Genomic DNA, 25412 nt, shown 5'->3' on the forward strand with positions numbered 1-25412 from the left:
ACAGAAAACATACTGAGGGAACATGAATCAAATATGTATCTTTATTCATTCACAATAAACTCATAAAGTACATCATTCTGATTGAAGCTAAGGGCATACAAAACTGTCTAACAGGATTTAGAGAGAGTTAAGAGGAAAGAAACATAAGGGCATGGGGAGGTTCTAACCATAGATTGTTGGAGAGAGAGGTAAGAAGGATAGGAGGAGGTTTCTACATTCTACCCGTATACTATTGGAGAGAGAAAGAGAGTTAAGAAGGATTTTAGTATGCTCTTTTTTTTTTTTTTTTAATTTCAAACAATAAATAAACCACATATGTACGAAGGGAGAGGAAAGAAAGGTCCATTCAAGCATTGAGGTTGGAAGACCCCTTGCCTCCCACTTTTCCCTCTTTCTACTATAATATATATATTTTTTGATAGAAAAATCAAAAGAAATTTATTAACAAATCAAAAATGAAAAGTTACATCTGAAGAAAGGTGTTAAAGAAACACCTTGATACATTAACATTTAACATTTTTTTTTTTGATAAATGAGAGTGATTTTCTTAATTCAAATAAAGAAAGTACAGTCAGCCTAGGAGGAGGCACAAGGTGTTACCTCCCCCAAGGACTGAACCATAAGCATTAAACACACACAAGCCAGAAACACAATTACAAGGTATCCCAGAACAGATCTCCCCTTGATACCCCTTGCTTGGCCAGAGAATCAGCCATTGCATTTGCTGATCTGCTAACCCACTGAACCCCGACTGTCATATTTCTTGTCAGCCATTTAACGTTTTTTAACAGATCCCTGTAGCCCCAACAAGCTGTTTCTGGACTTGTCAGCCAGCCCACTACTACCTTGGAATCCCCCTCAACTATCAAATTTTCCACTCCAAGTTGATTGGCTATCTGTATACAACATGTAACATTTCAATACGTTCAAAAATCTATTGCTAAACTTTGATCTAGTGTCTGGGCAAAATCTGGTAGAACCAGCACCCAAATCTATAGTCATTTTAGCAATATCAGCCACCACTCTTTTGATTCTCCTATGTTTATCTCCAGACAGCCTTATATTTCTCTCCTTGCATATTCCCCAAAAGACTGAAAAGGGAAGACATCTCCAAACTATTACAAATTTCTTTATGTTAATTAACACCCATTCTAGTTTTGGTATACATATTAAGGGTCATTCTATTAGGACACAAATAATTAAGAGAATTTTATGTTGTTCATGATTTTACACAGCTTTTCGTTTAGATAATAAAATGATTTTTCCAAAGAAAAAGAAAAGGAGATTACACAGTATTTGCTTGGTATAAATTCACTGAAATTTCTAATATTGATCCCGTTTCTCCTGTTTCTACTACATTCGTTCTTTAACTCAAAATCTTGAACCAATAACATTATTTGAAATCCTACTGTTTACACTATTATTGCACAATTTCAATCTCAACTTACTTCTCATGTATTCTTAATGAATTGATTGATCTTTCTCTTGCCTTATGTATAGTCATTTAAAATTCTCTTTGATCTAGTTCTAGAGCAATTCCATTTTGTATGGCTGTTATTTGTTGAAGCAAGAGATGGCAGGTTGGTTGATGGACATTGCTTATGCAGTTACTGGAGTGGTCATTTGATTGGAAATACATGGTCAGGGGTTTGGTTCTTGATAAGAAGAGAGGCAACATCTTAAAGGTTAGTCACTGGTTTTGAGATGTAAATTCTGTTTGTTAAGGCACTTGTGCAGTTATTGTGCCCTTTTGCATTCTGCTGCATGCATCCTGTTCTTCTATTCCACAATTTTAGATGCTTGGTTTACACTACCTTTGCTAATATCTTGGATTAATTCAACTTTTGACTTTCAACATGCTTCAGTTCTTGTATACAACAAATTTTTCTTTGTTCTTTTGCAGATGGATCGGCACAAATATGTGAAAGTAGCCTATCATGGCTTTAGAGAGATGTCTAAGGAAGACAAAATTGCAACTTATGGAAACACATTGTTACGAGATTCATTTGATGAGCCTGATTATGCTCTTATTGATACTCTTTTCTCACTAGCAGAAGCTTACCTATTTGCCCAACTTGTTGACTTCAAGGACAATAATCCTGGAAAAGTACCAAATAATGCTGAGTATGAAAATTACTCATTAACCTTTCAATTCAATTGTTTCATGCATTTCTTTCATCTTGTTATTTGTTATGGATGGATTTTGCTACAGTGATTTGGTGCATAATAAACAGTATAGTCATTTTACATTCATTTGTTTTCAAAGTTGGTTATTTTCCATGATAAATTTTAAATGGGTAAATTGATTCTTGTTTTTTTTTTTATTTTTTTATTTTTCTGCCCTTATATATTGTATTACATTCTTCAAGCTACTCTCGGATGTATAAAGATGTTCGAGCTGCAGTTGACTTGTGCCATCGTGATGGAACTTTGAAGCAAATGGTTGCAAAAGATCCTAAAAAGTAATAAGTATATGCATTGGTTGAGCTGTTTTATAATAAGGAAGAAAATGAGTAAAATTGTCATTAAGAATATTTATATTATCATATCATAAATTTAGTAGAAAATCTTCAATCATTTGTATTGATGTAATATCATTTTACTGTGGTATTGTTTATTTATTAGGTACATAAATGAGGATCCTTCAATAGTTCCTATGATTAAAATGCTTAGAGATTCTGGTCGTGCCACATTCCTGGTGACAAACAGGTAATGATGTACTTTTACTAATTCTTTGTAAGAAATACATGCATGCATGCATACACACATACACAAATACACAAATACACGCATATGCATATAATACATATTGCCTATAATATGTATGACACCTAGACAGCTTTTCTGGTTGATATTTGGTTGGTTTTAAAATACTATACTATGTCAAAAGGAAAGGGAATTGGGTCACTTTGGATGCCACTAATGTTTGACCAAAACATAAGTTATGTATAGCAGCAGCTCATGGTGTTCTTATTTTTAGTTCTGCCGATTGAAGTTGGCAGATCAGTTGCAAAGGGTAATCCTATATTTTGCTGTTTCAGTCTATGGTTGTTTTTAGCTGAATGCAAAATGAACCAACAAAATCACTTTATTTTTGATCACTAAAAAGAACTTTTTTAATTTATGAAAGGAATTGAGAGTTGTATACAGTACAATATGATTACACCCCTCAGTTTGGGCTAGCATTTTCTACCCACCCACAGTCCATTAAACATATGAATTACATATCATTCATCCCTTCCTGAAATAATTCCCAAGTACATTTGAGATCTCTTAGTCCCCTATTTAGCTAACCCATCTGCCAAGTGTCGAGAGACTAGGCCAAATGGGTCCTAGTGCTTTTTTTTTTGTTAAGTAGTGTTCTTTTTATTCTTTATTTGTTAATGGGCCTGTTAACTTTTTTGTAATTCTTTTAAGTTATTGATGAGCTGGCCGCCCACTTAAGGGCAGACTTGTAATTAATCCTAATTAAGTTAGATTAATAAAAGATTAGTGAGAGAGGAGAGAACATCATTGAACTCTCTTCTCCTTTCTCTTCTTCTTTTCTTCTGTATTCCTCTTTTCTTTTTCCTTTTTATTTGCTGTAATCAGAAATTAATATCAGATTTAGAGGACAGAATCACATCTCCAAGCAATTAATTTCTCTTGGACTCCATTAGAATGTATCTCCTAATGCTCTTGCAAAACGCTTAATCTCCCTCATTATATGTCTGTACTGCCATGGTTCCTCACTCCCTTGCCTGAGCCACCCAACAATAGTCCTAGAATCTCCTTCCACTACCAACTGGATAAACTGCTCTTATAGAGTTACCAGTTCCAATAGGTCCTGACTCCTGATATAAAGCAACTATCTTGTCATCATGGTGTCTAAAAACTCCCAAAATTCCCGTCTGCTTAGATTCTCCAAGCTACAACCATCAAAGTTAAGCTTGATTTGGCCTTCAAGAAGAGGGGACCAAGAATAGAGTGTTGGCATCAAGGATGTATATGAGGAAGAAGCAACAACTTGCCAATTTATCATCAAAAAAAAAAAAAAAAATTCTAATAAAGTCATCCACTGAGAAGGAATGGAAAGTAGGTATTGTTTTAGCCCAATGAATAACCTTGATCTTGATGTTGTCAGTCAAACACCTCTTTGGTAAGATCTTCCCCTTGAGACTCTTTGCACTTCTCTCCTCTCAAACTGACCAAATTATGACTGCCCTAGTACATCTCCATAAAATCTTTCCTCTTCTTCTCAGGGGGAGAAGAATGAATCATCAAACAAGCCTTTCATTTCTCTAGGAGGGGCCCACCTACATCCAAAGATAGAAAGTAAGTGTACCCAAATGCTAGAGATATAATTGCAGGAGATTGGTAAGTGATGCATAGTTTCACTACTTGTCATACACAACACAAACATGGGGGGGGGGGGGGATAAACACCAATTGCGTCTTGTTCTTTGAAGAACCTAATAAATGTGGATTATTAAGTGGTAGACCTCCCAATGAAAAGCTTTAATCTTAGGTGGGACAGGTTTGCTCCAGATATCTTTTGCAGGGAATGTACCAATCAGGGAGGAGGAGGAGGCACAATCAAAGAACAACACACAAGAAAAGAATCCAGAATGGGTAAGACTCCAAACCCTCTTATCAAGGGATGCAGTATCAAAGAAAATTCCTTACACTGATGAGATAAGGTCTTGAACAACAGGAAGCTCAAAATCCCTTAGATCTATTCTCAAACCCAAGTTCCAAGTATGGTAGCCAATGGATAATAGTCTTTTTTATAAGTGGAAATGGAGTAAATATAATGTTACTTGTCCCTTAAAGCCATCTCACCCACCAAAGATATCCCCAAAATCTCACTTTGTTTCCACATGAGGCATCATAATGAATGAAGGACAGAAAGGAGCTAAGAAGGCCATAAATGGATTTCCAAGGAGAGGATAGGGTGGTCTTGGCAGCAGCAACACTAGCATCCCAACCATTCTCAGCAGAGCCATGTTTACTATTAATTATTTTACGCTACAATTTATCAGAATTTAACAGAAACCTTCCCAGCTATTTTTGTAAGAAAGAACAGTTCCTCTTTACCAGTTTTCCCACACAAAGTCTCCCCTCTTTTCTTCTTTTACAAACTATGTCCCAAAAAATGAGGTGCGTCTTCTTAGACTTACAGTCATCAAGATCCCACAAGAAGTCTCTCATAATATTCTCTATCCTCTTTGCCACTATAACTGGAATTTTAAAGATGAAGAGATGATGCACAGGTACGCTTGAAAGAGAAGATTTGATCACTTTTTACCTGCCCAATATGGCAAACCAATCTTCCTACAAGGCATCCTATGAAATGTCTGTAACTTCTAGGTGGAAAGTCCGTTCTTTAAAACAGGTCCAATATCCATACAAGTTTCTTATATGATGTTCTCTTTTCTTGTTAAATGAAGAGGAGATTCATTGTCTTTCGAAGATTAGCCTATTCCTAATACTACACAGTGCTTATGTTGAAAATTTAGGTGTTTTTTTTCTATATTTCTTTCTATTTGTTTTTTCTGTACTGCTTGATGTTGGTTTTACTCAGTGTATGAGACAATGATGGTATCTGTTAAATTTCTTATGCAGTTTATGGGACTACACAAATGTTGTGATGAATTTCCTCTGTGGGAATCAAACTACAGATGGTATTCATTCTTGCAATTATAGTTGGCTTGAAAATTTTGATGTTGTTATCACTGGCAGGTTATCTTCTTCCCTTGCGTATCTATATTCTGCTTTTTTGGACTTGCAAAACAGTCTTTCTGCCCATAATTTGTTAATAGTTTTGTGATTTCAGTGGTGTATGCTGTGCGTAGATGATATAGTATTGATTGATAAGACTATAAGATGGGCCTAATGCAAAGTTTGAATAATTTAGAGTATCTTTAGAATCAAAAGATTTCAAGATCATTGCCATCATCGTTGTCGTCATATATATTTTTTTTACACTCAATACAATTACTCTTTTCACCTTTCAAAACCAAAAAAAAAACATTGTTGTTGTTGTTGTCTGTTGTCATAGCCTTGTCCTAACTATATGGGGTCAGCTACATGAATCCTGTTTCACCATTGCCATTCTGTTGTGTTTAGTGTCATATCCATAATTATATACATATGCATAATACATTGTATGCATATGTATATAAGTTGGACTAGGACAATACATATTTTATAATTTTAGTAAGAATAGCAATAACCATAGGGTGCAATTAAAATTGATTAGGTGATACTCCAAACTAGTTATTTTTGGTACCTTGGACAAATCAACAATAATGGGGGAGATTTTTATGAGGATGTTTCACAAATAATTAGAGCATGGTGGTTGAAGTGGAAAATGCATCTGGTGTGCTTGCAACTGGTGTATATCAATGAGACTAAAAGGAAAATTATATAAGACAGCTATAAGACCAGCATTCTTGTATGCTGAGAAGCCTGAGATTGATAAATGAGACTAGAAAGGACACAATTAGAAATGGGCAAATAAGAGAGAACTTGGGAGTGGCCCCAATTGGTGATAAGATGGGCCAAAGTTTATTGAGATGGTTTAATAGATAAATATTCAATGCATTAATGAGAAAGAGTGACTTGGTACAACTATGCAAGTAGAAAGCTTAAAAAGAGCAAGGGGAAGACCAAAGAAAACATGGGATAAGTGGTAGTAAATGATCTATGGACTTAAATAAACGGGCTTAAGGCTGAGATGAGTTGAGTTTTCTTCTGAGATTGATGGCTTTGACATTCTTATCTTTTTGGTTTCCATTTTATTAATTTTTTTAATAAGTAACAACTTTTGATATGGCATTGTTTTGTTTATACAACATGTAGCTTTCATCAATTGTGAGATGAGCTATTGCTTTTGTTGCAAGAGAACACTTGGTGGTGGTACCTGAAAATTTTCTCTTAATAATTTTATATGTGTATGTCATCAATTAAAAAAAGTGATATATGCATACCATAATGAAGAACATCCAAAAGAGTTTCTGTCTCATCCAGAAAACAAGTCTTTTAAGAGAAAGTAATTTTCAAAATTTACCACGTGAATCAAGGAAAAAGTATGGGTCTCACTATTCTCATGTTTCCCTCCCAGACTCACAAGTGTGCATTTCTACCATAGATTTTCTCTGTTGCAAAAGGCTTGCAATCTTTTTGGCCAAGGGGAGGGATCAGTCAAGCACTTATTAGTACATTGCAATAGAAAGATCACATTCAAAACTTGGGGCTATTTAAGTGGCAATTGGTAGTGCTAAAAGATCTATCAATGCTGATCTCATTGTGGCTGGTGAATGTTTTTAATGTTTGGGGAGAGATTCTTTGAAACTTGTTGAGTTTTGCTTTATGCTGGACTATATGGAAGGAGAAGATTGTCTACAATGAAGGTGGTAATTAGAAGGATTGAAACAAACCTAGATGCTGGGTTCCATCCTCAAGGTCTTTGCAATTTTAAGACAGTCTATTTCAGGGGACAATGGGATGACATCATTTTCTGTTCTTCTTTCACTGTACAGGGGAGAGTACATCTCTATATGCTACTCACGGTCATTTTGGATTTCTATTAATGTACATCTCTATATTGTGAGGAATATCTACCTATTTTCCATACAATTTATTAAAAAATTCCCTGTTTTCCCCCTCTTTTATTCTTCTAATCTAATTACATTGTTTTCTATTTCTTATGCTGGCTTCTTTGTTAAACCAGAATATTTCTATTTTTTCCTCTCTTATTTCTATCTGATGCTGATGTGGTCAGAAAACAACTTACATGCAACACTTCAAGTATACAGCAATAAGCACAAGAAATACCAAGCTGAAGTAAGCTGGCCTCCCGCACGGACATGCAGCGATGGAGGGATTGAAAGGTGCCAAAATGGGTTGACTCCTCAAAACCCAAGCTCCCAATACTTAAAAACCCTAGCTGGGGCTGAGCTACAACTCAAACAAGAGAGAAAGAACCAAAAAACCCCTCCAGAGTCCAGAAACAGCCCCCCTTCTCTTTTATAAGACCCAATGGCTTGCTGGAGAAGCCAATTAAAATATTTACACATAAAGCCCTAGAATGTTTCCCTCTCACAAGCAACTCCTTAAGAACAAAACTAACTTCAAATGAACCCCCAAAAGATAAATTTTGTTACAAAAAGACCCAAGAGACCAAAACCCAACAGATATGCACCTAACTGCCCCTGACCAGAATCTGGCTTATAAAATGACGAAAATACCCCTGGTCCCAAACTGTCAACAAAGCTACCAAAAAACAACAATTTGGGATCCTACTACAAAAAACATGCAAAACAGAGTACGCTCACTTTTTTTTTTCAATTTTCTTCTTTTTTTTGCCTCATCAGATGTTCTAGTTAATGGAATTCCACTTTTATGTACATACTATCCAGCCTTCTTTTCTTTCTGTTGTAGTTCTTGGACAATATACAAAACATCAAAACCTTATTTCATCGTTGGATATTTGCACATCCTACCACAACTCTGATTATAGCAGACCTTATATCTTTGCTACATTGTACCTCTTTTATCTATTTCTAGACAACAACAAATCATGAAAAACCAGTTAAATGAGGATAGCTGATCAGGCTCTTTGAGGTTATGAGCTCGTTTGGGAGGTCTTCAGCTTTGTTTGAGCTGTGTTGACTTAGCCACGTTGAACAAGTTACTAAAATTAACATCCCCGGAAAGATAATTTATCAGCTCAATTTAAGTGTATTTGGGTTTTCCAGGGCTCCGTTTGGCGCGTCTTTTCGCGTGAGCTGTTAGCTTTTTAGAAGCTCGGCAGCTCGTGTTTTGGTCTTTTCCCGTTTGGTTGGGAAAAGATCTAACTGCCGAAAGCCACAACCTCGAAAAGACGTGAGAAGCCCATTTTGGGCTATTTTCGGGAAGCTCCAAATGGAGCTTTTCGCCTTTTTTTTCAACTCATCTTCACGCAGATAGACGTGCCTTAACCAAACGGTCTTCAAGCTGTTAAGATCTTGATGTAAAAGCTCACATCGTCTTTTGACTATAAGAGCTTCTAGAAGATCTTTCAAAAAAGACTTGCCAAATGGCCCCCAGGTTTTTCACCAGACATAGCTTCTAGGCTTTCTGTGTGGGGCCCACCATGAAAATCCAGAAGCTGCTGTGTGAAAGCCCTCCCAAATAGGCAATATAACATCAGATGACCAGAGAGCTAAGGTCCCTGAGTTCCAGGATGAACCCCTTGTTTTTCTATGTTCTTAGATATACTAATTTGATGGCTAACTTGCTTCACATGGAGAAGTGTTCTTTTCCAAGGGCCTTTTTCTAGCCAGGGTAGGACTTGCAGCTCTGTATTTTACAAGGGGACCCATTTGAATGGGTTTGGTTCTCTTGAGACTTTTGTACCACTGGCCCTTTGTGCTCTATTTTAGTTAACAAGGAAAAGAATTAGTAAAAAGTTAGTGCTTGTCCACTACTTGTTCTGGTTTGAAGAAAACTACCACTTGGCATTAGAAAAATGCCATTATGTTCAGAAACTGTATTGTGCTACATTAAGATATCTCAATGAATATATGCAGTTCCTTATTGATAGTACATGGTTTTTAGCCTAGTCAATTTACTCTTTTTTTTTTTATTTTTTTATAACTTAAAGGAGTTGTTTATGCCTAGCATAAAAAACTGCTTATCATCTTTGGTTCGATGTCTACAGCTCAAAGCCAAGCTTTTTCCATGAAGATAACCGTGCAAATCTATTTGAGGTTGAACCAGAGTCCGGAATGCTACTTAATACAGATAATGGAACTCCAGTACCCCAGGTTAGTATTTGTAATTCTCATGCTATTCTTTCCTGTCTTTGGATTCCATATTAAATCTTATTTATGTCTCTACTTATTTGTTGATCTTACTTTTTGGCTAAAAGATTGGAAACTCATCACCAAGATTACCATCTAAAGAATCAAAAAAGGCTTGTAGAGTTTTCCAGGTATTCACTTAACTTATTTCTTATCTAACCTCTGATAGATGGCCATATATTAATGGCAAAGTTCTATGATGTATAAATTAAATTCTTGTTGGTTAATGATGATGTTCTGGAACTTGCATTTTCTAGGGAGGAAGTGTTGGCCATCTTCATAAACTACTTTCAATTGAAGCAAGTTCACAGGTGCTGCATCACTTGGTCCAACATTCTTTTTATCAATAAAATGGTCAAAGGAATTCATTAATGATTGCTAATACCCTGCTGTTCTGAAAATATAACAAGGACATTACAAACTTCTTTTCTATCATTGATTTATCATTAGTGAGATGCTTCATATGTACAAAGGCCTAATTATGAATTATATAAACTTTTAATTCTATCATTCGTAACAAATTAATTCAACATAAAAACTTCTTTTCTTTTCAATTTCTTGTCTTATATGCTTATATAAAATTGAATATGAAAGAGAGTTGACCTTTTTGAAAGTCTATCCTTTATGGAAACTTATTAGAAATGATTTTCCTCTCAGTTTTCCCCCATGAATTCTTGTTGTGGCTAGAATGAAAACTGATTAGAAAAGCTTTCTTCTTTTTTGGATTTTATTGTATTATTTACAATAGATATTTTCTCCCGCCATTTCTAAGAAGTTTCTGTTTATATGAACTAGGTCCTTTACATTGGGGATCACATATATGGAGATATTTTACGCAGTAAAAAAGTTTTAGGTATAGTTTCTTTTCCATTGTTTTTTCTTGTATTGGTTTCTTTGCTCTTCTTGATAACCTTTGAATTTATTAGAATTATTCTAACTGCTACTTAGTATTCATTGTGATATGCAATAGCATATATAATTATAACTTGTTTAAAACATAAACTATTACTAATTTTTCTTACTAGTTTTGTAATTTGTAATTAGATATTATGACTAACCATAGTTTTCAAGGCCCCAAGGTGAGGCTAGGCGACTGGGGGGCGCCTAGTCGCCTAGGTGATGGATTTTTTTATGTTAAAAAATAGATCCTAGGGTAGTTCCCTAGGTACCATAACCATATTTCTTTAATAATTATTCATGGTTTTCATAAGAAAAGTATAAATTTCATATTTAAGTATAGAAAATCAACATATTCATGAGAAGAAAAGGAAGAAGGAAAATAAAATTCAAAAAATATAGGGGCTGAACCCTTATTTTTGTTATAGGAAAAGAAGAAAATAAAAGTATTGGTAGTAGTAGTAGTAGTAGAAGAAGAAGAAGAAGAATATATGGAAGAGGAAAATGTGCTGATTAGATAAAATTTTTAGTTCTTCCTTACTTATCGGTTCAGGTTTTTAAGTCTTTGAGGGTTCAATACAGCATTTAGCAATGTTTGTGTTAATTAAACCCTAATAAATAAGAAAATAATAAAAAGAAATTAGTATAAACACACAAAATGATTATTTTAGTTTAATAATGTCTATTTTATAATTATCATCTCAAAAAAGAATGAATAAAAAAGTATTTTATAGTAGGAAGTAGAAAACTGTTAGGCGATTGGGTGAGGCGAGCCTCAAAGGGCGCCTTGTTGCCTAGGCGCCCGCCTAGGCGTCGCCTTGACAACTATGTGACTAACCATTTGATTACAGATTTTTGAATTGTTTGGATAATTTCTAAAATAATTTCAAATTGCTGATTTTTCATTCTTTTGTAATGAAAAGTATAAAAATAAATTTTTTATGTTGATGGATGTCAAGGTTTTAAATGTCAATTTCCATGTCTTTGCTTTTTGTTTGAATATAGTTGCATATATGCCACTTGGGAGATGGAAATATATCTGAGAATTTAACTGAAACATAATGAAAGAAGAATAAAAATTAAGAAATGTGTAAAACTGTTAAGGTAACTTTCATAATTACATATATAAGGAAATTGCACCATACATCTCTTATATTCTACCAAAGTAAAAGATGCTGGCATCTATATTATGTTTCTTGTGATTTTGATTTTAGAGTCCACCTTAATACAAGCTTATCCTTCTTCCCCCCCTCCACACACACACACCAAAACCAAAACAAAGAAAAAAATGATGAAAAGTCATCATTATGCATAACTCATACTCTTGACAATAAAATGAAACTAAGCAATCTAGGTTGGTAAAACTATTTACTGGGATATAAGGAGATTGCATCAACTAGAATTTCACAAACATATCTTAGATATTTGTACAAATCTAGGTAAGTAACAAAAGCAACATCTGTGCACAAGAAGTAACCATATATTGTGAAATGCACTTTAGAGTATTTGTTATACTTCTATGATTGATTTATCCTTTTTCTCTGTATAAGAATATAATTTTCTTGCTTCTGTCTTTTAACGTATGACATATTTGAGCTAGTATCACCCATCTGCAATTTATAGATGACATAATCATCTGGCTAGAGAACTAAGATCTTTTGTTTGGACCCAAAGATCGGTCAGTTGTAAGGCTGATGTGGTAAGGCAGGGTGTGAACAGAAATCTGCTGTACTGAGGGGTACTAATCAGGCAGTATAATTGTATGGGAGTACAAGTACTCTGGTTTTTGTGTTAGACAGTTAGGTAGCAAAAGCTAGCCTAAATTTCTTTGTGTGGAGCTTGGGACACTTCTCTCTTTGTATAATACCATTCTTTTACCACAACTAATAAAATGGATGACTTACCAATCAAAAGGAGAAAAAAAACATTGTAGAGAAGCCTAGTACATTAGTTAACATGAATTGTGTGCTTTGATAGTTTCAAAGTGGTTTATTTTTATCAGAGTAATTTATATGGTGCATTCAGGTAGTTGATGTTTCAAAAATCTAGCAAAATGTTATTTCATCCTATTTAGTCATGCGATTATTGTTTTTTTTTTCTTTAGGGGGTGTGAATCCATTTATACTCATTGTTGTTTCTTTGTATAGTTATGGTTTGTTTCTTGTTTTAAAGGTTGGAGAACAATGCTTGTTGTTCCAGAGCTGGAAAGGGAGGTGGAACTCCTTTGGGAGTCCAGGGAGACTCGTAAGGTGTTCATAACATGCCTTATTTGCAAACCATATATGTTACTTGAATGCTGATTATATTCTCTATATTCGATTCTAGATGTTGGCTAAAGATTTATTTGAAAAGCAGACACAAAATATGGTTGGCAGCCTGTGCTTTTGATGGTTCAGGACTTGTTATGTATTTTTCATGCATAACTTTATCTATGCTTATCCATGGGTTTTAACTGTTGTTTTTTACTCAGAAATTCCATCTTGCTTGATTGTCATATCATGCAACTTGATTGCTTAAATTATGTTATATGTTGTTAAGATGATATCAACTACCTTCCTACTTGAGAATTTGTTGATTCATTTTATTTTTGCTTTGATACACCATAGACATCTTTGGTTGTTTGTAAATGGTTAAGTGAACCAGAAAGTCTTTACAATTATCTTTTTTAACTGACATTTCTGTCATATTTCTATATGATGATACTTATTTGATCTAGATGGTGCTTCTAAAATTTTGATTTTTTTCCATGGGTAACAGAACGAAATTAGGCACTTTTACCTTCATGAAAAATATAGACAGAATGTTGATGAATTCAACTTATTGTTCAATTATTTTAATCATGATGATGATGATTCAGTTATGTTATTTTTCTAATCTCTAAAGTGTTTTAACTAGAATTGATATCTTAAAATTGTCTCTTTATAATTAATATTAAAATAAGGTAATTCTTATTCAAAAAAGTAATATTGCTGCAAACCAAAAGTGAGATGGGATTTATCTCTAGATTAAATTTGGTAAAATGGTCCTTTCATGCAAACTAGATTTAAATAAAAAAATTATATGTGATCCATACAACATCTACCCCTAGTTTTCAGTCCTTTAGAGGCTTATTTTCCAGTCTAGAGAGGTCTTCATCAAGGAAATGCACATTCTCCCTTTCTTTTGTTCTCTAATAGCTTATGCTTTTAGTCATTTGATCAATTCAAAGAAGAAATTATGTGAATTTGGAGGAGCGTAGGAATATGCAGGAATCCTTAACTGAGAGATCTATTTGTGTCCTATGACCTTTTTTTTTAATAGCTTTCATGCCTTATGATATTAGATTCATTTCCAAACCACTCCAGAGTCTTGTATTGTAAAATAAAAAAAAAAAATCACAGTTGTTATTTCAAACTTGATGAGATACTTTACACAGTCTAGGGCAAAGGGTACTAAGCATTTCTGTACAACTGAAGTAGTCCCCATGATGCATCACCTACTTTAAATTGTTTTAGAGACACAAAATCTTCATAGACTTCCATAATTCCTTTCCAGAAATTGACCTCACAAGAACCTGATACTGATCTAGATGCCCAAACATTAGTTGACTCTCCATATTCAGTAGGTACTACCCTCTTCCATTTCCTGGAGCCATTTCCAGGAAGAGCTTTATTCACCGCATTCATCTTTTGAATACCCAAACCTCTCAATGGTTTAAAACAGCTAACCCTTCTGTTCCATAGAAAGTCCCTTTGTTCCAACCTTTTGGAAACTGAGACTGTTATTGTAAACAGAGAAACAAAGTATGCTTGTGGAAAAAAAAAGAAAACAGAGAAAAAAGTAGATGAGAATACTAAGAAAGGCACTTTTAATCAGAGTGATATAACCCACAAGAGAGGGGAATCACCCCTTACAACTTAAAAGTATTTGGTCCATCTCAATGGTTGTGTAAAGCTTTCTTAGAAAACAGTTTAAAAGGGAATCCCATTTAGGAACAAGTGAACTACATGATAGTGGTGGGCTGGTTGAGGAATGGCCACCAGGGTTCTTGGCAACACTAGAATATCATGAGGAATATCGAACAACTTGACAGTTGGCTATCACATTTACTGGGTGCATTGATCAGGAACAATGCTTTCTGACTCAATGGCTAAACTAGGGGTGAACTGGGTGGAGAAGATTCACAGGTAGGGGAGAGTGAGGATAAAGAGGTGTTAGATCAAACATGGCTAGTTGAGAAAAAAAATTGGATCTGGATAAAGTGGTTGAGACAGTGCAGGTTAGCAAAATTTTGGGTCTGCACTTTTTTGGAGGAAAAGAGTTTGCAAGAAAAGTTTTTCTGGAGGTGAAAAAGGGTGAGTAAAGTTAATCAGTATTCTTTTGGCAGTGAGGTGGGAGGTTTTTTGTTTAAGTTGTGGTTTTAGTTGGCGAGGCAAGGGTTCTGAAAGTTGAGGTTAATGTTTTTGGCTGGCTGTTGGGTTGGTTTTCTGGTTGGAAGGCTGTTATTTTGTTTTTTTTGTTCTTGTTTTGTAAGGAAAGGCTCCCTTGTGAAGGTTTTTTCTTGTCTTTTGGGAGTTGGAGGGTTGGAATGTGTTGTAGTTTTTTGCTTATTTCTTCAGGGTGATTGCCCATCATCTGCTGTTTACTCTTTTCTTAATAAATTTTCTTTATTTATCTTCAAAAAAAAAAAAAACTAGGGGTGAACAGGGCACAGTTGTTTTGGGCAACCATATGAAAATTATGTATGTAAATAGTTAAATAGTCATTTTGGGGTTAGGTAGTTGTGGCTGGCCCAAATTAGGTACAATGTACATCTCTAGTGATACCATCATTGAATCAGGAAGCAGTGACAAATTATTCTTCTTTCCCTAATGAAATGATTTTATGTTGTTTTTTATTGACTCTTACTGTTGAATCAAGGTCCATATAGACATGATAGTGTACAATTAGTCCCCCCCCCCCCCAAAAAAAAAAAAAAAAGACTTTTTGACTGCCTTTTGTTTCTTATCTTTTGTAATTTTTGTTGATGCAGCAACTTCGGTTGTTGAGGAAAGAGCGCGATCTTGTTGAAGACAAAATACATCATCTAAAGTGGTCTCTCAAGTAAGCATTATGCCAAGGATAGACTCTGCTCTGAGTTGATCATCAGAGACATGACAAGTCTGATTCAGCTCCATTTCATAATACTTATTCCTTTTATGGTGGCTTTTAGAGTTATCTAGAATTTTTTTTAGAATTTAAATCTAGCTTTAAAATAAAATATTATTTTTAGGAGCTTGTATTGATTACTGAAACCCCAAACAGACAATGTGATCAAGGAAATGAAAAAATAAAACTTCATGGAACATGTTTATATTAGGAAAGTTTTAGGGATAAAGATGTAGTCAAATCAATCTCAATGAACAACATAAGGCTATATTTTATCAATAATGTAAAGATCCTGAAATTCAATATCAAGAACAATAATTCAGATTTTTGAGATTAAGTAATTAAGAAAATAATCTCAAAATAAATAAAGAAGATTACCTAGAGATGAACATAAAAAAAAACTAAATCTTTAATACTCATGCATGCATAATTTAAATACTTAAAGGCTTAAAAATAGAAAAAAATAGCATATTTAAAGTGCATACATAGAAAACCTGGCTATCATGTTTTGGCCAGCCCAGGAAAGCACTCAAGGTTCTAGGAATGTGGTTGCTGCACCCTATAGAAAGTTACTATAGAGCAGCAACACCTCTCAATAACTGCTGTGGATTCATGTTGGACCCATTACAGCTTCATTCAGGCCCTCTGGATCTATGTTTATGGACTTTTAGGGTTTCTGGAATGTCCTGGGCTGTTAACTGCAGCCACCATTGTTCCTCAGGAAAATTATTTTATTTATTTATTTATTTTTTCTTTTTCAGATTCAAAGATGTGAGTGTTGATGAAAAGCAGAATTTTTTGTCTGAACTGGAGGAATTGGAGGTTAGCCACATTGACTTTTTCTTGTGCAACTTTTCAAAAATATATTTTCTTTTTTCTTTCTTAATTTTTAAGGGGCTGTTTGTTATAAAAAAAATCACATGCTTTGATGAACAGCCCCCAAGTATCTTATAATTAGAATATGGCAAACCAAAGCAATTAAAAGAATATATGCAAGAGGAAACATCCAATCTATCTCAACCAAAGCAATTAAAAGAATATAATTAGAATATGAACAGCCCCCAAGTAAATATCGCTTGAGTCAGGCATTTAGTCATAGTCCTACCCTTAAGATCTCAATGGTGCGGTAACTTGGCTGAAATTGTAGGTCTTTCCCAATGGTAACAAGGAGCCTGTGGGCTGTGGTGTAGGGTTTTGAGAGGGCCCAAATGGTCATTTTAGGCCAAACTGCCGAAGTGCGCACAATATCATACAGCTTTGAGACATAGTGACCATCTGTCTCATGTCTATTATAGGGATGTTTACCTAGAAACAGTCTTTATTTTTTTTAACATTTTTCTGCTTTTAATTAATTAGTTTAAATTTCCAAAAGTGAGAGCATTCCATGGAAGCTTGTTTAATTAGGTTTTCAAGTTTGTAACTTAAGCATGTACATGACAAGTTCTACATGGAAAGAAGATACTCAATCCAGATATTACAAAAAGGAAATAAATCGGTAACATAAATTTAGTTGACCGATTGGGTGGTGTTGTTTTTGGAGGATTAGCCATTTGTTTATTTCTTGCAGTTTCATCTGAAGCTCTCTAATTGTCTTTTCTCATCATAATTTTTTGGGGGTTTCATCTGTTATTTTCTCTCTCTGCTTCTCTAATTTTCTTTGCCATCATAAAGAAAGCAAAGAAAAAAAAACTGCATTAGGCCCAGCAAATTATTTATATGGTTTTCTCAATCCTTCTGATTGATAGTCTCAAAGGGAGGAAGTTCGTCTTCGCCATCAACAGGCTCAGCGAAGTTTTCACCAATGGGTAAGTAACCTTTACTTCAACCAGGTAATCTTTCATGTTAAGAAACTATCACTGGAAAAATAACTGTGCCATTACATTTTTATGTGAAGTGGGTTTTCTGAGACTCCATTCATCTATTATGAATCATGAGATTGTTTGCATATTGAGCATGAGCATACTTACAATCAGATGGATTTGAAATTACGGGTTAGTCGTTAGTGTACAACCTATTTTTATGCTTTCCATTTGAGAACACTTCTGTCTATAAGGAAGAGATTTTGTAATGTAAGGAACTGATGGATTCGAAATTCATTTATCTGAGTGTTTTTGAAAATTAGTTCTTTCCAGATGGAAAAATCTCTTGAAGGATATCTTTTGTACAGACCCTGCTTATGTAACAAAATGGCATTTTTGTGGAGGGCTTTCAGAAACCCAAAAATGGGTTGAATTTCAGATTCCACTGGAGTTTGGAAAATATTGACATCAAATATGGAATTGGGTCTTCTGGAAACTCCATTTGTATGTATTTTTGTCAGCCCAAACTTATTTTTAAAATTTAATGTTGCTGGGATTAGAAGCAAGGTACCTGAGGCATTGCCAGATTTTGCAAAGATGGTCAATATTCACTTTTGACCAAAGGGTTCAAATGAATTAATTGGCTAACTACATGATACTTATCTCCCTCTATGCTAATCAGGGAGGACATCTTGCTGTCTATATGATATTGTAGTCTGAAATAGCTGTTGCATGTTCTATGTTTTGTCTCTATATCTGGTTGTCTTTTAGCTGCTGCATTGTTAACAAGTACTCTATGTACTTATGTTGAGGGATCCTCTCCCTCCAATTAATCCAATTTCCTATTCACTTACCAAAACATAGTTGATTTTTGGTTCTTCATATGTTAGTTAACTTTAGATATTTAATTTTCTGTCCTTAGTGATGAATGCATATCATGTTCAAATTCTGTCCTGCATTTTAGTTTTTTTATTTTTTAATTCTCTCTTTCTGCTGTTTACTTCATTATATATTTATCACATTTTTGTCATCTGTATCAGTTTCACAAGGTCTGGGGACAACTCATGAAGACTGGCTACCAGAACTCTCGCTTTGCACATCAGGTCAGTCTTATATGGATTTCAAACAACTTATTGAGGTTTCTTCACTGTACTCTAAAGATTCTATATTCTTCAATGTACTATTGTACACCTGCCAGGTAAACTATGAGTTGCCCATTACAATGGTATTGGTATATGCACAGGGTGAGATACCATACCATGATTCCAACCTGGATCTAGTAGAAAAGTTTGGATGACCTGTTTTGATATGAAAACTGTAAAAGAAAGAAGAAAAGAAAGAGAAGAGAAATAGAAGAGAATTGGAGAAGCCAAAATTAGGTCTGGCCACCCCTATCATTAGATTATATATTCACAAAAAAAGAGAGTACAAAGACAAGCATGCCCTTAGTAAGTCGGTTGCTTGTAAGAACTAAGTAAGCATTCTTAGTTTAAAACATAAACTAATGGGCCTAAGGCCCAATAACTCCCTAACTATGCTATGCAAATAAAAACAAGTAATATCAGCCCAAAACTCAACACTCCCTCTCAAGTTGGGAATAAATGTCATGCATTCCCAACTTGTGTAGATCATGCTCTAGCTTGTTTCTTGCAACACCTTTTGTAAGAACATCAACAAGTTATAAGTCAGATGTGACATATAGTAAGCAAACTTCTTCGGATGTCACCCTTTCCCTTATAAAGTGTCTATCCACTTCTATATGCTTCGTCCTATCATGTTGAACTGGGTTGTGGGTAATGTTAATTGCTGCTTGATTGTCATAGTATAGCATCATAGGTTCTTCGGCTTCAACTTCAATCTCCCCTAACAAGGAGCGAATCCAGAGAAGCTCTGAAACACCACGTGCCATGGTTCTGTATTCAGCTTCTGCACTTGACCTTGCTACTACTGTTTGTTTCTTACTCTTCCACGAAACTAAATTACCTCCAATAAGAGTGTAATCTCCTGATGTAGATCTCCTATCATCTAGACACCCTACCCAATCAGCATCTGTGTAAGCTTCTAATTTCAACTGTCCATGGTCAGCAAACAATATGCCTCTACCTGGGTGTCCCTTTAAATAGGAAAGTATCCTATCAATAACTTCCCAATGCTGAACTCGTGGGGCATGCATGTATTGACTCACCACACTCACTGCATAAGAGATGTCTGGTCATGTCATACATAAGTATAGAAACCGACCCACTAATCTTTGATACCTTCTAACATCCTTCACTAGTTCACCTTCTGAAGCATTTATCCTGTGGTTCTGATCAATAAGTGTATCAACTGCCCTTGCCCTAAGTTTTCCTGTCTCTTGTAGTAGATCTAGAGCATGCTTCCTCTGTGAGATGAAGATCCCATGCTTGGTCCTTGCCACCTCAATGCCCAAAAAGTACTTTAGCTCCCTAAGATCCTTAATCTCAAACTCTTTGTGCAGATTCTTCTTCAAGGTATAAATCTCACTTAGATCATTTCCTTTGACTACAATGTCATCCACATACACTATCAAAACTGACACAAGTGACCCTTTCCTCTTCACAAAAAGAGTATGATTAGATTGAGTTTGAGTATAGCCAAATACAACCAATGCACTTCTAAACCTGTCAAGCCAAGCTCTGGGTGATTGCTTCAAACCATATAGAGACTTCTCCAACCAGCATACCTTTCCCTTTTTACATCATTATAGAAGCCAGTTGGAAGATCCATATACACCTCTTGCAAATCTCCATTAAGAAAAGAATTCTTCACACCAAGTTGAAGGAGTGGCCAAGAGTATGTAGCTGCTAGTGATAGAAGAATCCAAACTAAGCTCATCTTTGCCACTAGTGCAAAAGTTTCCAAGTAATCTATGCCATAAGTTTGAGTGTATCCTTTTGCAACCAGCCTCGCCTTGTACCTTTCTATACTCCCATCAACCTTGTACTTCACTGTATAAACCCATTTGCATCCAACTGTCTCCTTGCCATCAGGTAAATCCACAATCTCCCATGTCTGATTTTTAATCAATGCTTTCATTTCCTCTTACATAGTGTTCTTCCACTTAGGTTTGGAGAGAGCCTCACTAACACTCTTGGGTAGGAGTTGAGGGAGGAAAGGAAGGCTCGGTAAGGAGATAATCCATTGTAGGAAAGATAGTGTGAGATGCAATGAGCAGTACACTTCCTCTTCCCTTTTCTGAGTGCAATAAGGAGATCAAGGTCATTTGTAATGGTGTTAGGAGCAAGAGTAGTAGTATCAATAGGAACTAAACCATCAGGGGTAACAAGAGATATACTTGGGTCTGTGTCAGTCGAACCTGGAATCTTCGATGAGTCGATAGGAAGTGACGTGGGTTCCTCTATTGTGGATTCAACCACCTTGTGCTGTCGTAGGCGCTATCATAAAACACTGAGAGATAGGACACAGTGGAAGTGGTAAAGTGGGTGTGATAAGTGGGTCAGACACTGGAGTGGACAAAGGAGCTGGAACAGGAAGTGGTAATAGATTGCTCACTTCCTTCCCTAAAACACTCCCCCTGAGAAGAACCCGTAGAGAAAAAAGGTATGGACTAAAAAAAGGTGACATCCATAGTAACATACTGACTCCCAGAGACTGGACCATAGCAACAATACCCCTTTTGGTTTCTTGCATACCCAAGGAAGACACACTTCTCCGCCTTAGGATCCAACTTTGAGCGGTGAGGGCCAAGAACATGGACAAAAGCATACACATCCAAACACCCTTAAAGGAATATGAAACATCTCCTCAAGAAAAAGAAGGCTAAATGGAGTGCTATATTCAAGAACACGAGAAGGCACCCGATTAATCAAGAAAACTATTGTAAGAACTACATCACCCCAAAAACGAACTGGAACAGTAGAGCTCAACATCATACTTCTTGCTACTTCTACAATTTGTCTGTTCTTCCTTTTTGCTACACCATTCTGTTGTGGAGTGTATGTACAACTACTCCATGTTCCAATAGGTATGGTGCAGGCTTTTTTCAAAGTATTCATTGGCATTATCTGATCTAAACACTTTTACTTGTACCCCAAATTGCGTCAACACCATCTGATGGAATTGTTGAACCAAAGACGATACCTCATCATGGGATCTCATCAAATATATACAAGAGTATCAAGAATAATCATTCACAAACAAAAGAAAATATCGATAACCACCCATAGAGGAAACATGGTATGGTCCCCACACATCAGTATGAACAATATCAAAAACAGAAGAACATCTTTTATTATTTGCTTTAAAGGAATGTCTACAATGCTTTTCAAGTTGACAACTCTCACACTCTAAACTGGACAAATTGATAGACTCAAACAATTTTGGAAACAAAAAATGCAAAGAAGCAAAAGACAAATGCCCTAACCGATTTGTCAAAGTATAACCTGACCCACTGACTTTGACTCAATGCTCCTGCTGACATGATAACTCTTGATGATTGGGAAGTGCATCAAGAAGGTAGATTCCATTCACTTCACAACCACTCCCAATTGTCCTCTTTGATTCCAGATCCTGCAAAACACAACGACTAGGAGAAAAAATCACTGAACAGTTCAAATTCTTTGTCAAGCTACTAACAGATAAAAGATTAGTACTTTGTCTAGGAACATGAAGGACAGAAGGTAGGGTAATGGTATCGGTTATCTTGATGAACCTTTTCCCAGCAATGGGAATATGTGATTCATTGGCTGTGGAAACTCTATCTCTACTAGAGCAGAGGTGGTATGAGGAGAAAATGGTGGAAATGTTGGTCATATGTTCTGAGGTTCCTGAGTCTATAATCTAGGGAGGTCCCACTTACCTGTAGTGGATACATAATTTGCAGTGGCATGTGAACTACTTGTATGTGCAAACGAAGTAGAATGGCTACCTCTTGATCCACTTGCACCTTGCTGTCCACCTGATAATGAGTTGGAACTAGTTGTATCCCTTTGACTCAGAAAATGCCCATATCTTTCTAATTCAACCCTCACTGTAGCTATTGAAACAAACTCTAGAGAAGCTGTAGTAGGTGGTCATGATAAATCACCAGTCACTGCCATATTCACATTTCCCTTCTTGTTTCTGAGCCAGGTTAGTACAAGGTGTAGGTAATTCTTCGAGCAGTTATCTCTGGTATGTTTAGGTTTCTTACAGTAGTAACAGATCAGATCCATCTTGTCCTCCTTCCTCAATTCATTTCCACCCTTGTCCCCACTCGGATTAGGTTCCATTGTGCTAATCATAGCTGATTGCTCAAGGCCTGGGTTCCTCATCATCACATTCCTCCTACTCTCCTCTCCATACACAAAGGTATATGCCTGAGAGAGAGTTACACTGTTTCGGGAAAGAATATGTTGTCATGCAACGTCATACTCAGAGTTAAGTCCAACTAGAAATTCAAAAACCCTATTCTTCTCTACCAGCTTCTGATAAGTTGTTTCATCTTTGCTATTTTCCCAAACCACATTTTCCAAATGATCTATCTCCTACCATAAGGTTTTGAGGGCTGAAAAATAAATAGCAACAGACTTATCTCCTTGCCTAGTAGTAATCACCTAGTTTCTCAACTGGTAGGCTTTAGCAACATTCTCATTTTGTGAATAGGTTTCCGCTATTCCATTCCAAATCTCTTTAGCTGTGTTAGCCCATAAAAAGTTCTTACTTGTATGGGCCAACATGGAATTGCATAGCTAGGCCATCACCATGTAGTTCTCTTGTACCCATCGAAAGTAGTTAATTTCAGGTTTCTTTTCCTCACCGGTGACATACCCCAATTTCTCACGAGCACCAATGGCCATGTTTACAGATTGTGACCATTCTAAGTAGTTTGTACCATCTAACTTGATTGTGGTGATGGTCCTGGCCCTAAAGAGGTCTACAACACTTCCTTTCATGGTCCCATTTCACCTACAAATTTGTTTTCAACTCCATAGCCCTCCATAACTCCCAGAAGAGATTAGGAAATTAATTTGAGATGAAAAGAAAGGTATCTATCTCCTTTAGAAACCTTAAACACCTTCTTGGTACCCTAGAAGCCCCTTCCTCAAAAGATTCTCTTTTCCGAAGGAGTAAGAAAAGAGAGAGAAGAGGTTGTTGCTCCCTCCAGAGGCCTCCAAAAAGGCTGGGACTTGAGCCACCCTCTTCAGAAAACCTCAAGGAACCCTAGAAAACTAGAGCACCACTTCCTAGGTAAAAAATGAAGAGTCCTACTAAATCAGGACTTTCCCCCTTTCTCCAGTTCTTCTTGATTTTGGTGTCAAACCCTAGACCAGTTACAAGGAGTTGCAAATCCACCAAAAAAATCCAAAAACTGGGCTTACCTGAAGTCTTCGATCAGCCCTTTACCTCATCATGCAGTCAACCGATCTAGGGTTGCATGATGGAGCATATAAAAAAATCTTTGAACTTGCTATGAAACCAAGTAGGAAAGTTTGGATGACCTATTTTGATATGAAATCTATAAAAGAAAGAAGAAAAGAAAGAGAAGATAAGGTTTCTGCAAAGAAAGAAAGAGAAGAGAGATAGAAGAGAATGGGAGAAGCCAAAATTAGGTCTGGCCATCCCTTCCATTAGATTATATATTCACAAAAAAAAGAGAGTACAAAGACAAGTATGCCCTTAGTAAGTCGGTTACATGTAAGAACTGAGTAAGCATTCTTAACTTAAAACATAAACTAATGGGCCTAAGGCTCAATAACTCCCTAACTATGCTATGTAAATAAAAACAAGTAATATCAGCCCAAAACTCAGCAGATCTCATGGCCAAGAATGAACTCAGTCAAAACAACTCCTTCCGGATATTATGAAAATAATCAGAAGAAAAGTTGGAACTCTTAAAAGCCGGGTCCTACTGTTTGCCACATGATCTGCTCAATATCTGCCATAATTTCTAGAGACATTTTTCCCTGTTGGTATTGGCACTTCCCGAGAAAATCTGTATGAGACTACGGATGCTTTGCAACCCATGAAAAGTGAAAGGAAACATGTGAGAAGTCTATCATGGACAAGGGAACTATCAAGAATGTTTGGGATGTTCTTGGGAAACTAATTTCCCAATGAAATAGCAATCTTACTTATTTCTTTTTTCATTTATGCTTTCGTTCTTCTTGGGACAGTGGGATGCTTTTCTCAGGAATGCTTATTTCTCTATGTGGAACATGGTTGTATTTTATGAAATTTATCAACGAAACCAACATTCCTTGGTAATGGTTCATGTATATTTGTGCAGGTGGAGAGGTTTGCATGTCTTTACACTAGCCAAGTGACCAACTTGAGTTTGTACTCTCCAGACAAATACTACAGACCCAGTGAAGATTTTATGCCACATGAATTTGACATTCTTACGGTGTGAATAATTTTGTCCATTTTGAAAGTTTGGTTAATCATTTTCAGATGGTGTCTTGTAATTCATGTACTCTGACATTGTACATCAATGTCTTGCCGAACAAAATGTGCAAGAAATTCATTGAACTTATCATGAAAATGTGTTTCACGCTTTACATATAAAGCAGCCTTATGAGCACTAGTTGCATACTTGCACCATTAGTTCAATTTTCTACGTTTCTCTGGGAGTGCAGCTCTGCAGCCTAGCTGATTTGGGTGATTGGGTCTGGATCCATTGCTTGGTAAGAAAAGGTACAACTTTCTGTTCGTCTTACAGATTGGAATGGACATGGATGGTGGGCAAGGGACCAGGTTGTTCTTTATGCATTGTTTTTTTTAAGTGCAATTTCATTTGTACT

General features: G+C 35.9%; 1 protein-coding gene across 10 annotated transcripts in view; it reads left to right on the forward strand.

Annotated features, from left to right (window-relative positions):
* The window catches only part of LOC104601863 (uncharacterized), a 32510-nt gene extending 7333 nt beyond the window's left edge, over positions 1-25177 (forward strand). For 3 of the 10 annotated variants that reach the window (XM_010265353.3, XM_010265358.3, XM_010265357.2), the window contains 16 exons: positions 1608-1685; positions 1904-2124; positions 2370-2462; positions 2626-2709; positions 4527-4610; positions 5604-5720; positions 9685-9790; positions 9895-9957; positions 10084-10137; positions 10622-10679; positions 12896-12972; positions 15735-15805; positions 16612-16672; positions 17596-17655; positions 18690-18752; positions 24899-25177. In XM_010265353.3, the coding sequence (XP_010263655.1) occupies positions 1608-1685; positions 1904-2124; positions 2370-2462; positions 2626-2709; positions 4527-4610; positions 5604-5720; positions 9685-9790; positions 9895-9957; positions 10084-10137; positions 10622-10679; positions 12896-12972; positions 15735-15805; positions 16612-16672; positions 17596-17655; positions 18690-18752; positions 24899-25021 (1413 nt within the window). In that variant the 3' untranslated portion in view covers positions 25022-25177. The other 7 variants (XR_735980.3, XM_088893275.1, XM_010265356.3 and 4 more) reach the window with 7 other exon arrangements.
* The last annotated feature ends 235 nt before the right edge of the window (positions 25178-25412 follow it).

Source organism: Nelumbo nucifera, chromosome 1 (genome assembly GCF_055504915.1).
Source record: "Nelumbo nucifera cultivar China Antique chromosome 1, China Antique-T2T, whole genome shotgun sequence".
Classification (NCBI taxonomy): Eukaryota; Viridiplantae; Streptophyta; class Magnoliopsida; order Proteales; family Nelumbonaceae; genus Nelumbo; species Nelumbo nucifera.